General features: G+C 36.0%; 2 protein-coding genes across 5 annotated transcripts in view; one reads left to right on the top strand and one right to left on the bottom strand.

The window, feature by feature from the left end:
• The first annotated feature begins 678 nt into the window (after positions 1–678).
• tlx3a (T cell leukemia homeobox 3a) lies at positions 679–4,767 on the top strand. Its single transcript, XM_065274720.2, has 3 exons — positions 679–1,338; positions 2,381–2,615; positions 2,867–4,767. Exons 1-3 carry the CDS (start codon positions 903–905, stop codon positions 3,081–3,083), a joined length of 888 nt encoding a protein of 295 aa, XP_065130792.1. The 5' UTR covers positions 679–902; the 3' UTR covers positions 3,084–4,767.
• A 34-nt stretch (positions 4,768–4,801) lies between these two features.
• kcnip1a (Kv channel interacting protein 1 a) overlaps positions 4,802–18,398 on the bottom strand; it is a 38,444-nt gene continuing 24,847 nt past the window's right edge. For 3 of the 4 annotated variants that reach the window (XM_065274736.2, XM_065274731.2, XM_065274744.2), the window contains 7 exons: positions 11,963–12,087; positions 11,521–11,590; positions 11,215–11,285; positions 11,012–11,119; positions 9,316–9,420; positions 8,313–8,375; positions 4,802–7,854 (listed from right to left, as the gene is read on the bottom strand). In XM_065274736.2, the coding sequence (XP_065130808.1) occupies positions 7,807–7,854; positions 8,313–8,375; positions 9,316–9,420; positions 11,012–11,119; positions 11,215–11,285; positions 11,521–11,590; positions 11,963–12,087 (590 nt within the window). In that variant the 3' untranslated portion in view covers positions 4,802–7,806. Of the gene's footprint in view, positions 7,855–8,312; positions 8,376–9,315; positions 9,421–11,011; positions 11,120–11,214; positions 11,286–11,520; positions 11,591–11,962; positions 12,088–14,898; positions 15,017–18,398 lie in introns of those variants that run through there. The other variant, XM_065274749.1, reaches the window with a different exon arrangement.

The raw sequence follows: 18,398 nt of genomic DNA, 5'->3' as shown, positions 1-18,398 counted from the left end.
AAAACGCCACGTTCCTCCCCAGATCTCATAATTTAACAAATGCTGATAGATATTGTGTGGGTAAAACGTGTGCAATAAAATATAACTGGTCTGTTGCGCGGTGTTGCAGGAGAGTTTTGCCAAAATTTAATTACGCACAAAAGCATGTGTGTTTCAAAAAAAATTCAAAGCCACGTGAGCGACAAATCGATGGATTAGATTTTAGCAGAAGAGCTCTTTATAGATGACGGACACTAAGTTTGTGTTTAACAGAGATATTCTCCAATTTCTGTCGACAGCATGAATCCTTCGTAAATCACTTCTGTAATCAAACATTCACTTAAACTAAAAATAAATTGATGCCAGTATTAAAATTTCCTACACACACACAAAAAAAATATCCAGGCATAATTTTATTAATAAAGGTAAATACAAAGTTTGTGCGTAAAATGTTAATTTAATTGTAAATAATGAGAAACGTTGAGATCTCTGTAAATAAATTATGTCGTGCTCTAATAAACAGCAATTAAGCATCTTTCAGCCACAACCAAAGCGCATTTCAGAATCTGATTGCTGGTTTATATTGGATAACTTGATGGGACTCAGTTCAGTTTTTTTCTATCTCTAAATGTCAACCAATAGACAGCGATAATGACGATTGGATACAGTCAACCAATGAAATCTTGAGCAGATGACTTTGGCAAGAGACGCGGAGTGGAAACTCGACAGTTTGACGCTCGACTCAACTGTGCGCGGAACGGTGGCGAGACTTTAAACAGAAAGAGAAAAGCGCACGGCCATTTGAAACAATGGACAAATTAGCTGTTAAATTAAAACGATTTTCGCCACATTTAACGTGATTTCGTTTGTTGTAAGTGTTATAATTAGCTGCGCAACGGCTTTTGGTTTGTCAGAGAAAAATAATGGAGCGCGGAGACCACAGTCCAGAGCTCAACGAACCAAAACCGTCATCCAAAGCCAATCAGGAACCCATACGATTCGGGATCGACCGGATTCTGGGCTCCTTTGATGCGGAAAGCAGTCGTGCGCACGGCGGAAGCACTGTGGATAACGGTGGTCCTGATAACAGTCGTCTTGGAAGCCCAAATAAAGCGAGCGTTGCTCCTCATGCCGCTTTGCCCGTCTCTCTCTCAGGGATCACGGGCTCACTAGAGGATTCCGGGCGGATGTTTGGAATGAGCGGAACTTTTGTGCCCAACGGGGTCATTCGGGTTCCGGCGCACAGACCTCTGACTGCCTCTGTACCGCCGTCAATGGTGAGCGCAGTACCGACACTGGGAAGTCTGTGTTTCCCGTGGATGGACAATAATCGCAGGTTCTCCAAAGAGAGACTGCCAGGTAATAGACAAGAATGGATATGAAAATCACTCATCACGACACACAGATCAATGCCGGATAATTGACTGTTCTGCATTTGGTAAACACCTGGTACCAAATATTAAAATTTGTATTTCATACTAAACAAAGGTTTATAAGTAATGTAAACTTTTCCAAAACATTGAACAGATCTAAAGAAAGAATAAAAATCCTACTAACATTTAAACTACTTTTATTGATTTAGCGGACGCGACCTGAGAGAGCATTAACATTGTGTCTAAAGAGGAAACTTAATAATAAACAATTATTAACATACTATAAATTGCATATTTATTAGTTTTATCAACAAAAATCACATTAGCAAATTATTAAAAAATATTTAATTTCTCAACAACACAACATTTTTTATTGAAGAACAAAAATAGGTTTGATTGATTACTAATGTGTCCTGAACATAAAACAATTAAATTTAATTTAATTAAATATAAAGTCTATCAAATCATTTAATCGACTCAAACCAATAGATACTACAGCGTTCTTGTGTTTTATTTTAATAAATACATCATCATGTTTTGAAGACGTGTTATATAAATATATAAAGTACATTTATATCAGATGGGCTTATATTTTTGTCAAAATGTAATAACATTTCCTTTAAAATAAGTAGAATATTCAACAAGCAAACTCTACAAATCACACAATCCACGTTTTGATTATTTTAAAAGCAACTTTTTGTTTCCTGCATGAAAACTGAACCTATATTATGCGAAACATGATCAGTGGCCGGTTGAATAAATTGTTTAGTAGTCTTACAAGTTAGTCATTAAATTATTTTCATCAAGAGTGGTCAAAACTTTTTAGGTTAGTTATTTTCAAACGTAGATTGGTCTAATTTGAATCTGAAAAGACGCAGGTGACCACAGATTAGCATTATAGGCTGTAATAAACTTATGCAGTTCATCATTAATAACATTGTCCGAAACAAACTTCCAATTGTTTATATACATTTATGCACAGTAAATAAAAGTCACTGACCTTAATTGTTTTGCTCACTTTGTCTCAGCTCTTATTCCCTTTGCGGTGACCCGGCGGATTGGTCACCCGTATCAGAACCGAACTCCGCCGAAACGCAAAAAGCCCCGCACGTCGTTCTCGCGTGTTCAGATCTGTGAGTTGGAAAAACGCTTTCACCGACAGAAATATCTTGCCAGCGCGGAGCGCGCATCCCTCGCCAAGAACCTGAAGATGACGGACGCGCAGGTGAAAACCTGGTTCCAAAACCGGAGGACCAAGTGGAGGTGAGAGTTCTTACCCTTTTATAACCTGAAGGGTTCAGAGCATGTTAATGTTTCTTCATACAGCCTTACAAGGAACATTTAAGACACCTTTACGCACATGGTGTTGTGAAATCCCTGCTGTTAATTGCAAACTTTAACCCAATGCTATGTATCAACTTTCTGGGAGATTTATAAGTGATCATGCATGCTAATTATGTGCTATTAATAATTGTTTTTTTCTTACCTTTCTTGAAAATTTTCCAAACCTCTAGAAGGCAAACAGCAGAGGAAAGAGAGGCAGGCCGCCAACAAGCCAATCGGATGCTGCTTCAGCTTCAGGCTGACGCCCTCCAAAAGTCCATAAGTGAATCGGTGTCCTCGGATCCTCTGTGTGTGCACAACACTTCCCTCTTTGCCCTCCAGAACCTCCAGCCTTGGGCCCAGGAGAGACCTGGTAAAATGGTCCCGACAAGCACCACGCTTGCTTAAAACAGCCCATAGATGGGTGCTGGATACCTAGAAGACACATTCTCCGATTCAACAAGTCCAGAGGAGCACTTCCAGAATGTGAAGAAACTGCTATCTGCTTTTTGATAAATCATTTTATATGTAAAGTGCAATCCATGCACTTTTTTGTGGAAACAGTGAGGTGAAAGCGTTATTGACGTCTGTAAAATACTTGCACAAAACTTTAAAAACAAAAGCAACGGCAAAAGGTTCAGTGAACTAACTGGCAACAACCCAACACAGTCTTGTACATATCAGCTGTTTGAAGAAAGCATCTATGAAAAACACTGTACTGGTCATACAAAAACAAATATGAAACATTTTATGTTATTAAAATAAATAACTGTCCAGCGTTTATCCGTGTTGACATGCTTGTGGCTGGAAAAGCAAAGGTGAGTAAATATACCACAGAACAATCAACATTAGGCATTGACATTTTTATTGTTAAATAGCAGTTTATACAACAAGAACAAGAGGATATTTAATCTCCCTGTCTGTCTGTTGGTCGGTCTGTCTGATGTCACATCAAAGTTTGCTTGTGTCCTGTTAGAAAAATCTCATTTAACCACAGGAACATATTACTTTTCTAGTTTCTCACCGCTCGGCCCTGTTTAGTTATTTGCCCTTAACTATAGCATCCTGAATCGCACCATTATTAAAAAAACAACAGCATTCACTCTCAAACACACTAACACTTCTAGTTCAATTTTTCTGGCAAACTCAGGCAAAGTATAAAATATATAGTGCATAATAAATCAAATATCATATAACGTATTTGAAACTTAACATGCTGTACTGGCACAGTGATCTTTCATAAACATTATTATATGATCAAAAAATGATCAATAAAAGCAATAAAAAAGTTATACTGTGGTTAACAGAGCATATTTATGGTCTGCCGGGACTGTTTATGAATGTGATAAATCACAGCACAAGTTTGATCATAAAACTGATGGCTTTTTTCACATTTTAAGGTGTTTTTGCAACTACTTCAGTTAATAAGTAATCAAAACTGATTTACATTCTTCATTCAGTACATGTTCCCAATCTTATGTGAATGATTTATCTCTGCACAGTATTCAAAATTAAACAAACTGTTTGTTTGTTGTTTATTTATTTTGTATCAAAATGTAACAACTTGCTCTTTCTCTGTAACAATTCTCTTTTCTGGTCTGACATCACCGAGTCATTTAAATGTATCCCCCGTTCTCCAATCACAGCACTTGTGTCTATCCCTCATCCAATCGAATTCTGATAGATGAAATGAAGTCCTGGGTCTTCATGTTTTTCTCATTAAATATTCATTTTCAATCAGAAATGACTCATATCACAGTATCATATTGGGCTTCTAACATCATTTCAAACTGACTATCTTTATGTCTCATGTTAAATGATATCACAGTAAGGTGGCATTATGGCTGCATTAAACAGTACTAAGTTTGGCGATTCACAGCTTTGACACAGTAAAACACAGAGAAACAGGGTTTACACAGGCACGCACGCACACACACAGTGATTGCTATGGCTTGATATGGCACCTGTCAATCAAAACGGTCAAGACTGCAGTTTCACAGGGAGTCACCAATCTTCACAAGAGAATCTCACAAGTCCTGTCAACAATTAAACATGACAACTCTGCAAAAACTTAATAAAGTGTGGAAAAATATTTTTACATCATCTTGGTATTTTTGTTTTGCATTCATAGTTACTTGTTACAGGAAACCATTAACCCTGGGTTCATTTCAGGGATAACCCCGCTTCTAAACAAGTGTGAAATGATCCTTAATCTAGGGTTAAAAGCACGGTTAAGAACGAAGATAAACCAGGGTTAAGCGTAGTTTTTATACCATTGTGATGTATGGTGCTCAGTATATGTTAGACAGTGTGAAAAGTGTGACCCGATCTACCCTAAGGGGAAAAAATCTTTAAAAAAATGTATGTAATGCATATTTTTGAATCAGGAACAATGTGTCAAAAAAGTTTTGTTTATTTGTTTAGTTTTATTTTAATTGTTTGTTTTACAATATTTTGAAATCCCCATTTAAATTAAATGTCAGGTGGTACAACTAATCATTTTCTATTTGCCAGATACATTTTAATGCACTCCCTGTGATATGCTGTTTGTTTGTTTATTTCATAGTAGCATTTATAAATAGTTTGAAAGTGTAAAACAACTTTACCATAAAACTAAGATTTTCTATAAATTTATGAACAATAATAAATAAAAAAAAACAATTATAGACAACTAAATTATTAAGCTTATTAAAATTATTGACCTTAAAGGGATAGTTCACTTTAAAATGAATATTCTGTCATCATTTACTCATCCTCATGTTGTTTTAAACCTGTATGAATGTCTTTTTTCTGATGAACACAAAATAATAATGACCATAGACTTCCATAGGAACAAAAATAGAATGGAATTTAATGGGTATTGTCAACTGTATGCTTACCATCATTTATCAAAATACTTCCAAATTATTTGTTTTCCTACTATGGAAGTCAATGGTCACTATATGCTGTGTGTTAACCATCATTTATCAAAATATCTGCTAAAAAGAAATGAATACAGGTTTAGAACAACATGAGGATGAGTAAATGATGACAAAATTTTCATTTTAAAGTGAACTATACCTTTAATGTATTCTTTTTAATATTATTATTATATAATATAATATATTATAATATTATTATTTCCTTCATTGCACCCTTTGACTTTCTGGTTGCACCACCTGACCTCTGCAATGAATTTACATTTAATTGACTTCTGCCTGTGATATCAAATTCATAAAAATACTTTTTAAATGCAATTAAAATGTGATTTAAAATATAGCTTTTTTAGTTTTACATTGGTTGTACCAGCTGACACAGAGTGTACCAGCCTACTCATTACATTGAAGTGGCAATTGTTTCAGTATTTAAAGGAATCTACAAACTTTTAATTAAGCCACAAAGACCATTATTTAATGTCATGTTTACTGTTTATACTTGTTCAATTCTTAATAAAACACCCATGATTGTAGTTGTACCCTGACATTTTAGATTATCCATATTGTTGGGCAAAAGTTTTTTTAATATCCTAGCAACTACAGATATTATAGAAATTTGTTTATAGGAATGGTTTTAAACATAAAATAGGGCCAAAGTATCTTATTTAGAATTTTTAATAATTTAAACAGTTTTTAATAATTATTAAATAATTATAATTATTTAATAATTAAAAAATTTTAACCAGTTGTCTTAAACTCCATACTATTAAGGACAGTTGCCATGCCTTTCCATTTTACAAATTTGAGATACCAAAACAAAAATATGTATTTATTATTAAAAAATACTGAAAGTGTATTTAAACTAAATAGGTTTAAAAAATAAAGTGACATGTCATAAATGTATCAAGTACATAATGCCCGGACTCAAAAATATGCATGTCATCGACCCATAAGAGGATATACGGTATAAAAAAAAAACTTACTTTGTTACTTATTTACATTTCAGAATCTATTAAAACTGCTGACAGTGACATGTTTATGTGAGATTCTCCCGTGAAAAATATTCCCCCTCTCATACTGACAGACAAACAGACCAATCAGGAAGCAGAGATTGGAATAGGTGGAGCTAAAAGCAGTCACAAGCCAACAAGTGACAACCGACAAACTCACAATAATGGACAAAGACAAACATCCGATCAACAGCAGGTGCTGATCCTATCGACAGGATAGCACAAACACAATATTATAATACAACAGATAAAACTGTAAAAAACCAAACACATCGTCATTAGAGACGAACACTTTAGTCTGCATAAAACTAAATGATGTGCAAATCCAGTCGAAGGACTTCTGATTGGTTGGTTCATATAGACCACTAAACCTACAGGATCAGCAAAAACATTTCTATCTATAAAGTGGCCACTGAAAATAGTTAAGGGCTAAATATTTGCAGTGCAGTTTGAAAAAAAGTGATTAGCATGAATGTCGAGCAAATCGGTTTTTGTTCTGCACAACATTTCACATAAATCTCCCATGAACAGTTCTTAAACACGTCTAAATGCTTGGACCCATTAAATATTATGATATTTTAGGATTTATCACAGTAACTCAAGAGTAGGCTACCTTCACTTTCTGTTTTTAAATCACATTTAAAAACATATTTGTATAGTACGGCATATAATGCAGTATGAGAGTACTAATTGTATTTATTGCATTTTTTATTGTTTTTATTATTTTTTATGCTTTTTAGTTCTAATGTTTATTTTATATTGTATATACAGCACTTTGGTAAACACCTGCGGTTTTAAAAAGGTGCTCTATAAATAAACTTTCATTTGACTTATGAAACACACTGGGCATAAAATAACCCACCGTGACTCCTTCAGATCTATCCGCTACATGTAACTGATATGCTTTTCCTGTATGGTTATAGACAAGATTTTTCTGTAACAGAAACAGGTCAGATAAGTTCAGGTGAATCACAGACAAACTTGATTTCCAGCATGTTAAGCGAACGGTTGTCATATTGCTACAGTAACCAAAAGAGAGGTCAAATCAAACAGTCACACCAAAGGGACCAAAGGGATAGGGACCAAAGTTTTCTTCCTGTTTTTTTTTTTTTTTGACAGGACACAGATCAGCTTTAAAGTTCATGTTTCATTCCCTCCATTTCTCCACTCACTCAGTCACATTTTCTTCATCTTTTCTTCCTGCGGCTATATGACGTTCTCGAAGAGCTGCAACGATCTCATGATGTTTGCATCCTGAAAAGGAAATTAAAACAGAAGAGACAAACACATGAGTGACATGAAGAAGAGTAAAAAAACCTGAATTTGGAAAATGTGCTTGCTTATTCAAATGAAGCTTTACATTTAAAGTATACTGCAATAGTCCCTCTTCACCACTAGATGGCACTGCATACACTTAAGAGAGGATTACCTCACTGCTTACTGTTCCTAGTACAGTATATTCCTACATAAACTAAACATAGGTATGCTATAAATATTATTGTTTGCATTTCATGCATCACACTGGAAATGCAAGTGTGCTGCATTGTGGGATACAGTATCTCAGTGTGCTACATTATGTTACTGCACATTTTGGCAAACACTGTAGGTCATGCAGGTATTAGACACACATACAGACATCAGGCATACTGTGCACAGTACACAAACAACAGAAGTAGTACAAATAGTATGCATGTTTGGACATGAAAATGTACCTCTTGACAGGAGAGAATAAACTCATCCAGTGTGACGACTCCATCTCTATTCTTGTCCATTTTCTATAAATAATATAAATATAATTGATATATATAAACAGTTGTGTTAATGACAGACACCATCTCACTGTGCAGATTTATTATACTGTAGGGGTGCAACGGATCACAAAACTCACGGTTCGGATCACATTACGGATTTTGAGGCACGGATCGGATCATTTTTCGGATCAGCAAAAAAAAAGTATGGGAAAATTCTAATAACAAATCAAGAAATTACAAACATTTATAAAAAGAACAAGGTTGCACATTAAGTAAGGTCTAAAATCATTAGTTACAGAAATCTAATGAATAATAACACTGCATTTATTGTATTAATTAAATGTAATTATTATTTTTTTAAAGCTTCAGCAGTGATTTTCTCTTTGTCTTGGGTTCTTTGATTAACATTAATGACACAGACTTAAGTAGGTCAATTGAGCTTACTGTCTCTTTAAGACCAAATATGCACAGACTGCATCTCTCCGTTTGTGCACTACCGAGTCCCCTTAAACGAGCGCACAGACACAGACAGAGGGCGAATTACAGACGGCGCAGCATTACAGTCGTCCCACATAAAAACGTTACGTTGTTTTTCATTGCTCTATTAGCCAAATGTATTTTAATACACTACAGTATGAGAGAGAGTAGCGCAACTCTCTGAAATTTAAACATCAAGAGTTCTGATCTTTGAAGGATGATGTCTGACTCGAGCTGGACCGCACGCGTGCGTTTGTGCGTAAAGTAAACTGATCACTTTAGCGCCGTTTTGCAGTTAAACTGTTTAAAATCACTTGAATGTTAACATTTGCAAACCTTTATAATACTTACAAATGATAAACTTTCCCTATTTAAATTTGCGTATTAATCCGCGAATCACATGCGAGCCGAACCGTGGGTCGTGATCCGTACGGATCACGGATCAACTGCGATCCGTTGCACCACTATTATACTGTATGTATCTGACCTGAAAGAAAGCATCCACATGTTGTTTGGTTGTGTCGGTCTTCAGAGCAGGATATGTAAAACGTCCCATCATATCATATATGGCTTTGACTATATCTGTCATTTCCTAAAACAGACAGTTTTCATATTTCATCATCATTTTGCAAAATGTCAACAGCTGGGCCCAAGGTGTTATAACATTTTATTTGTTAATATCCTTTAAATCTAAATCTATGTATCATTGGAAAGCTCTTAGAATGTAGTTTAAATATTATTTCAAAACCTTTTTGTATTCATAATAATGCAGTGACAGTAATTTATTCATTTGTGACAAGATTATGCAACTAACCGATGACACCTAGTGGCCGTTGTTGGTAAAACCACTAAAAGTGTGACAGAAACCAAATTTTTGTTATTTTAATTTAAAATTTGGTTCAGAACTAGCCAATAATTTTGGCTTTATTTTTTTAGCATTTTGGGTGTAAACCATTTACATTTTTATGTTTCTTTTAAAGGATTAGTCAATTTTCTTTGAAAAAAATCAAGGACCCAATCTTTAATGGACCCCAACACTTAACAGTTTTAATGCAGTTTAATATTGTAGTTTCAAAGGACTCTAAACGATCCCAAACGAGGCATAAGGGTCTTATCTAGCAAAACAATTGTCATTTTTGGCAAGAAAGAAAAAAAATGCACTTTTAAACCACAACTTCTCGTCTTCCTCCGGTTGTGTGACATACCATGAGGTCACGGATGACGTATGCGAAACTACGCCCCAGTGTTTACAAGTGTGGAGAAAGAGGACCGTTCCGACGTTGTTGTATGTGGAATGATTCTAATTAATGTCTTTGTGGCAGTTTATTGTTTAAAATGGTCCGCAAATGTGCGTTTTATATATGTAACACGACGTGACCTTTCCATGTCATTACGCAATTACGTGAGGTCACGCTGGCTCGTCACACAGCCGGAGGAAGACGAGAAATTGTGGTTTAAAAGTGCATATTTTTATCTTTCTCGCCAAAAATGACAATCGTTTTGCTAGATAAGACCCTTGTGCCTCGTTTAAGATCATTTAGAGTCCTTTGAAACTGCAAAATAAAACTGCATTAAAAATGTTAAGTGTTGGGGTCCATTAAAGTCCATTAAAATTAGAAAAATCCTGGAATGTTTTCCTCAAAAAACATAATTTCTTTTCGACTGAACAAAGAAAGACATCAACATTTTGGATGACATGGTGAATTAACTGGATTTTTTTTAAAAAGAAAATTGACTAATCCTTTAAATATAAAATACATACTTTATTGTATTATTTTTATTTTTATTTATTTTATTTTTTAATAAATTTTAATATTCACAACAATAAGACCAAAGAATGCCAGAATTATATTAATTTAAAAGTGCATATCACATTTCACCCTAGGTGGGGTGCGTGATTTTTGAAAAACACAAAAGAGAGTCACACTTGTAGCCAATCAGCAGTAATGGGCGTGTCTACTAACCGACATCGTTGCTTGGGTTGCGTATGTGTGGGGCGGATCTATCAAAAGAAGCTCCAGATTCTATTGGGGTAGTGCCGTGTTTGTTTAGGTGATTTCAAATATCAACATTGGCTTTCAGAGATCATGCACCCCGCCTTTAAAGGGTTAATGCATTTTTTTGATGCATAGAAAATATTGAGTGGGTGCGTCCAAATGTTGACATTTAGTATCAGCTCACACCTCTTTATTAATGTAACCATCTCCGTTTATGTCATAAAGATTAAAGGTCCACTGTAACTTCTCTATAGTTGAGCCTCTTAGCAAGATGGAGAGAGCTGTCACAAAGTCCTGAGAGATGGAGAGAGAGAGAGAATGGCAAGAGTGATTTATATGTGATATAAAAATATGCGTAAAGCAATAATAAACACAGTGTGAGCGATCACCTCAAATTTGATGGATCCATTATGGGTGGAGTCAAAAGAGTTGAACAGATAATGTGCGTATGTGCTGGAATCTGCAGTGAGAAAGTCAGATGTTACAGTATATACACACATTTTACTTAAAGTGACATTAGATCTCATATTTGTCTTTTATTGTAAGACTAGGGCAAGTTTGAGCAGTTTTATCACCAGGTGAAAAAGGTAAAACTCTGATACCATCTAATCCTAAAATGTCACATTTGAGGAATCATTCATGAAAAAGTGATGGGATTTTGTTTAAATATAATCCCAGGAGTAACGCACACACACCTCCGTGGGGAAAAAACTGTGAGTAGATTTGTTTGAAGGTCTCCTCACTGACAACTCCACTGGGACATTCCTGTGAAACAGTAATAAAAACACAAAACACACGTTAATGTGACTATCACAATGTTACAAGCTGCTTAGTGTCCCTAGTGAAAAGACAAGCTAAAACCAGACCAAGATGGTTGGCTGGGTTTAACTGGTCTCCCAGCCTGGTTCTGGCTGGTTAAGCAGGCTGGTTTTAAAGGGGCTTTGGCCACTTTTTTAGCTGGTCAAGATGGGAGGACCAGCTATGAGTCTTAAACCAGCTAAGACCAGTCAACCAGCTAAGCCAAGGTGACCAAGCTTCCAAGCGGGAGCTATATAAAGCTGGTGGGTCAGTTGGTCTTCCAGGCTAAAAAGTGTCCAAAACCTCTCTAAAACCATACCAAAGTCTGTAACTGCGTACATTTTTGAAGCCTCTGTAGAGCACTTGTAGTTCTTTCTTGTTGAAGTTTGTTTGGGCCTCTAGTTGCTCCAAAGCTTCTGGACGATGACAAACCACCGATGGCTCAAAATCATCATCTAACTTATCTACAGAGAGACACGGAGAGACACAAATTCAAAATCGACATCATTATCAAATAGAAACCCTGTTTCATATTTCAGTATTATCTAAAAAGTGGGCCAGATGACATCAGCTGAAAATATAGTTCATTTCAGAGGTGAAGCAAGGTTTTTTAGATTTAGATTATGAAAACACACAATGTAAGATGGGAATAAAAAACCTGTGATGTACACACAAATAATAAAAAATTGTTTTGTGTAAATAGCACAAAACAATATTCTTCTTATACAAATTAAGAAATACAACATGTAAAACCTCATAAACAATACACAATATAACTTACAGACCTAACAAAAAACCTGATTCACCCCTGCACCCTTTTTATAATCGGGACTGACGCAGGTATAAATGATTTCTTAAAGCCAGGTTCCCACATCTTGGTAAACTTCACAGTTAAGGACCTTTCAAGGACATTCCAGGTCCAATACCATCAAATCCAAGCACTTAATGTGGAGACACATTTCAATTCACAGCAAGGCTACATTGTAAGATACACTGTTACAGTTTTCATGTGTCAAACACGACTATGCAAAAAAGCATTTTGGTATGAATCAAAATTTGCATACTGGAGATATAAGCATTTATAACAGTTTAGCACGTTCCCTAAAAAAGTCTAAAGTATTTATGATGTCATCCTACACTACACAGGGATTAATATAAATAGATATTTTTGCACAACATATATTCAAGCACTTTTAATGATCTATATCTATTTATGTTTCTTTTTAAAAACTTTCCAGGGCCTTGAATCCCCCCCAGATTATCAAACTTTCAAGGATTTCAAAGACCCATGGGAACCCTGTTAAAGGAAAACACCACAGTTTTTCATTCTTTTACTATGTTCTTACCTAACACAGTCTCACCCCATTTCGTCAATATTTGACGACACTTGACCATTCGTCAATATGTGACGCGGAGGGTATACCTTTCGCGTCATTTTTTGACGAACTGGGGACTTCAATACTATTACGTCCGTTGCATTCTCTTCTCCTATTTTCTTACCAATTTCGCGTCGGTTTAGGGTTAGATTACGCAAAATTAAACCGTGTACGCGAAATTAAACAGTTGTCACCTGGCGTTGGGGTTAGAGTTAGGTTTGGGTAGGGATGTCATTATGTAAATCTAACCCTAAACCGACGCGAAATTGGTAAGAAAATAGGAGAAGAGAATGCAACGGACGTAATAGTATTGAAGTCCCCAGTTCGTCAAAAAATGACGCGAAAAGTATACCCTCCGCGTCACATATTGACGAATGGTCAAGTGTCGTCAAATATTGACGAAATGGGGTGAGACTGGGTTGTCTTACCTCAACTTCGATAAATTAATACATACTTATCTTTTTTCAATGCGTGCACTTTTAATCTTTGTACAGCGCTTCTTGAATGTGTTAGCATTTAGCCTAGCCCCATTCATTCCTATGGTAACAAAAGTTTTATTTTGTGCCACCATACTTACTGGTGTTACTACTCGTATAACAGTCTTTAAATAGGGAAAACATGGAAGTGTTTGGTGGCTTCTAAATTCATTGTTTGGATCCTAAGGAATGAATGGGGCTAGGCTAAATGCTAACACATTCAAGAAGCGCTGTACAAAGATTAAAAGTGCACGCATTGATAAAAGATAGGTATGTATCAATTTGTCTAAGTTTAGGTAAGAACATCGTAAAATATTGAAAAATGGTGGTGTTTTCCTTTAATTACTGTATATACATACACACTGGCAACATACAGTAAAGCATCAAACACAAGGTAGCAGCTCATGGTCTGTAAAGTATGTGTGGATCTGATGTAAAACACATTACTTTATCATTACACTCATTAAATGAGGAAAAAATATTAATAAAAGAAAAGGGAATTTGTGGATTGTCATTAAAATGAAATAGAAAATGAGATGCATGCTTTTCCTCTTGTCCTGAATACCACACAGTCAATTTTTTTCATAAATGTGAAGAATGGATTCATTACTCATGAAAATTGAGGCAGAGAGAGAAAGTGTGTGTGTGTGTGTGTGTGTGTGTGTGTGTGTGTGTGTGTGTGTGTGTGTGTGTGTGTGTGTGTGTGTGTGTGTGTGTGTGTGTGTGTGTGTGTGTGTGTAGGTTGATGAAAGTGATCGCACTGAAGGACACACACACAGGTGAGGTCAGAGGTCACATATGCCTCAGGCTCAACCCTACAATGTCCTTTAGAAGTGACGTAATACATCACTGCAAAGTTTCTAACACACATAGCACGCACGCACCCACGCACAAATATACACATGTACGTACAAGAATACACACCTGAACATAAAAACATATACAAAAATGAAAAGCATCATGGCTTTAGTTCGTGTTTTTGGTATTTCAGGGTTAGACAGAATACATTACGGCTATAATCTGATAATATGATGATCTGTCAGGTAAGGTTCTTGATAAATCTGATTCATTAAATATGAAACGCAACCACTTTCAGTCATTACAAGTCTTACACCCAACTACAAAACTAAACACAATATCAGCTATAGTATATATACACTTATGTACTGTTATGCACACTTACAATCTTTACATTTTATTAGTATTTGTGTTACATTATACAGTCATGTGACCATTTATCTATCAATCCATCTATTAATTCTTCAACTAACAAGCCATCAAACTAAGTTACCAACCAATCAACCACCTAACAGTCTGACCACTGAATCTAATCTAATCTCTTTGGGACATGAAAGCTTTATCCCTGTATGATAAAAGTTCACTACTTTAGTTTTATAAATGATGTGTGTGTTGTGTTACTCACCCTCTGTGTTGATGAGTCCGAGCGTGTGCAGAAGTTTTAAAGCTCCACACAGCAGAAGAACTATAACTAAAGTCTGAAGTCCTTCTCCCTCACCTCTCTCCATCTCTTCTGACCGATCTCTTTATCTGCGATACGTTTTCGTTTCTCAGCTGTCCTGTTCACTTCTCTGTATCTGGCTTTATAGACCCCCTCCAACCCCCAACATCTGCTCACTTACTCACAGTTTGTCTTTTTTGTCCCTCACTCACTCACTCACTCACTCGCTCACGAGCCAAATTTACATAATTAGAAATATTATAATCATAAAGATTATAAAATAGGGTAAATTTTCTAATTTTTATATGCTAATTTTTTTTTTGACTGTAAATGTTTTTTTAAGTATATTCAGCTCGGATTTACATTAATAATATATTGTGCTCGAGAATAAAATGTGTGTGTGTGTGTGTGTGTGTGTGTGTGTGTGTGTGTGTGTGTCCTTCACAAATCTCTGGTGAGCCTGCAGCCCCAGATGAGTTCAGCTCTCAGGTAGGCCATTAACAACAATGTCAATTCACCTTGCATGTGAGCGTGTTTGTGTATATGTGTGTCTGCACATTTTGATCATAACACAAAGCTCATTTCAGAATAACTCTCCATGTTCTCCTTTAGAAACACAACTCTGCTATGACCAAGCATGAGTCATTATACACACACACACACACACACACACACACACACACACACACACACACACACACACGATTAATTAGCCTCAATTAGAAGTTCATGAGCAGACATTTTTTCGGGGATCATTCGTGAATGTAAATTCTCTAGATATATTAAAGGTGCCATAGAATGTAAAACTGTATTTACATTCACCTGAAACATGATTGTTTCCTCCTTCTTATGTAAACCTCATACATGCAAAAGACCGCTGGAAAACAGACCAATCTCAACATAACAACAACTGTGAAGTTACAGTCAAGATGTACGTCCCCAACATTAAAATAAGCATTAAATTAATTACAATGTTGTTACAATAAAAACAAAGTTGTGACTGCTGAGTTAAAGCTATATGCTAGCATTTAGGCTAAAGTTCTACTATTGACATTACAGTTACCTTTTGGAGGTCCGGACAATATAAAATATGTAGTCTAAATAGCTAAATTAACACGACAACCAAATCAAGTTCGAAAAGGTCCCGAAGTCATTCCGCAATACTGAATCCATTGAATTACATACAGGAGGCATAATGCAGTAATGGTTTCTCTTGGTTCATATGAAATTATTCTGACATACAAGTCCCACATGACTGTAAGTTCCAGGACCCGCCAAACTATGAAAAAAGTGTGACTTATATTTCGAAAAATACGGTACCACTAATTGACCATTCCTCAAAATTTGTATCTTTGTCTGATACAGGCTCAAAAATCAGGTCTGTTTACACACACACAGAGCTACTGAACTGAACTGTGAAACAGCCAAACAGAAAAAAGTGGATCGCCAACTACGTTTCCCTCTAGTGGGCGCAGTTCTACTAATAGTAGTACTATCCTAGGCAAATACTAGGGTTGTAAATGGACACGTAAAACCGTCTCTAGATAATTTTTGAACTTAAAGGCGGGGTGCACGATTTTTGAAAAACGCTTTGGAAAAGGGAGTCGGGCCGAGTACCAAAACACACTTGTAGCCAATCAGCAGTAAGGGCAGTGTTTCCGCTATATACATTCAACCGTGGCGGCCCGCCACTCATAAAACATCCCCGCCACGCCTGCGGTTGTGGATAGAAGGGATACAGCAAACGAAATCTCGTTGGATGAGCACTGTTTTATTCTAATCCTTTAACCAAACCCAACTCTAAACACAAAATTTCACTCGATTGTAGGATGTATTTGTATCTAATTTAGCCAGAACCGCTGTTTTCATCCTAATAATCCTACCTCCAAATCTAATCCTTAACTTTTCGGCATTTGCTGTATCCCTTCTAGACAAAACCCACAGCGGCAGCTCGCAAAAAAGCTACCGAAATGTCCGCTCTGCGAGACTGGCTGTCTAGAAATAAATTCCTTTCTGGATTTGCGTTGTTCACTCATTTATAAATAAATCTCCTAAAATATCATAATTTCCTCCATGGGTTTAGTTTCATGCACAAATAGATTTAAATCAACAGAGGATTATTAAGCTACGTTTCTGTTTTGAGAAATAATAATAAAATAAATAAGCCTATACGAAATATGTTGCACTTAAATAATTATTAAATTGACAAAACGAATAAAAAAGTATTTGAGTTTCTGTTCTTTTTTTGTGACGCGCTCTAAAACCAAACCAGCAGAAAGCACGTCATGTTTTTAATGATTATAAATAAGCACAAGGTTTTCTCCTTATTGTGAGTTTACACAAATAAAAATACATCATTTGAAGTTTCGAATGTTGTTTTACTTTTATCTTTATGACTTTAAATTTAGGGTAATTTAAGCTGCAAGGTCATCACGCATATGTTCACCGGCGCATATCTACCCCAACACAGCGCAGGGCTGCGAGAAAAGACATTATTAAACTTTTGATTTAACATATTACGAGTTTTTTGGACATTCATTTGGAATCACTGTACTCATATTATCAACTTATCTGGTCATTAGTTATTCAGTAGGCTATAAGCGCAGCGCGCTGCTGACCGCTCAGCTGTCAGTCAATCGTCTGTGCTTTAGATCGACACTCACAAAGTTTCACATAAATGATAAGATATTTGTCCAAAAACAAAAGGCTAAATACTGAATACTACTTATATGCGACTGCAAGACATTAATAGTCGAATCTGTTTGTAAGGAAACTTGCATTATTCCCGTGGAAGAGAAAAACGTTGGTAATAGAAACTTGAGGCAGACGTGAGACTGTTTTATCTGTTTTCAGACGAAACAGCAGGGTCGGGGTACCCGCGGGTGAACCGCATAATATTTGATCTAACGGGTGTAATAGGCTATTCGCGTGTCATTTGTGTTGTAGATGCAGGTCGGGACTCAATAGACAAGAGTAAAATGCGGGTCTAACATCCAAGACCAAAATTCGACTCGTTTTTAAATGTCCCGTGCTTATTTGTGTTTAAGATCTGTCTGAAGACCGGTAAAGGTTTATATTTAATTGCGCGATTTGCGGTGTGACCGGCTCAGGGTCACAGTCTTTATGTCAAATGGTACGGGTGTGAAATAAAATTGCTGCTGATGTCGGATAACTGGTCGGTTGTTCTGTCAATCACAGCGGTGCGGATTATCAAACAGGACTGCATGACTTTGTAACAGCTCTGTACGCTAAACACGAGGACGAACTTGCAATGCACACTACATTAAAACTACAATGAAATATCCGAACTACGTACGTAGCTGTGTAACGTTTTTTTAAGATAATACAGTTTAGATCAAACATAGAAAAGCAATATGCTATAAATATAAGGAAAAGTAAATGACAGCGTGAAAATTATAAAAAAAATACATGTTAGTTTACTGTAGCCTATATTCTACATAAAT

Source organism: Paramisgurnus dabryanus, chromosome 16 (assembly GCF_030506205.2).
Source record: "Paramisgurnus dabryanus chromosome 16, PD_genome_1.1, whole genome shotgun sequence".
NCBI lineage: Eukaryota > Metazoa > Chordata > Actinopteri > Cypriniformes > Cobitidae > Paramisgurnus > Paramisgurnus dabryanus.
The sequence above is the reverse complement of the archived record's forward strand: the minus strand, read 5'-3'. Positions and strand labels throughout refer to the sequence as shown.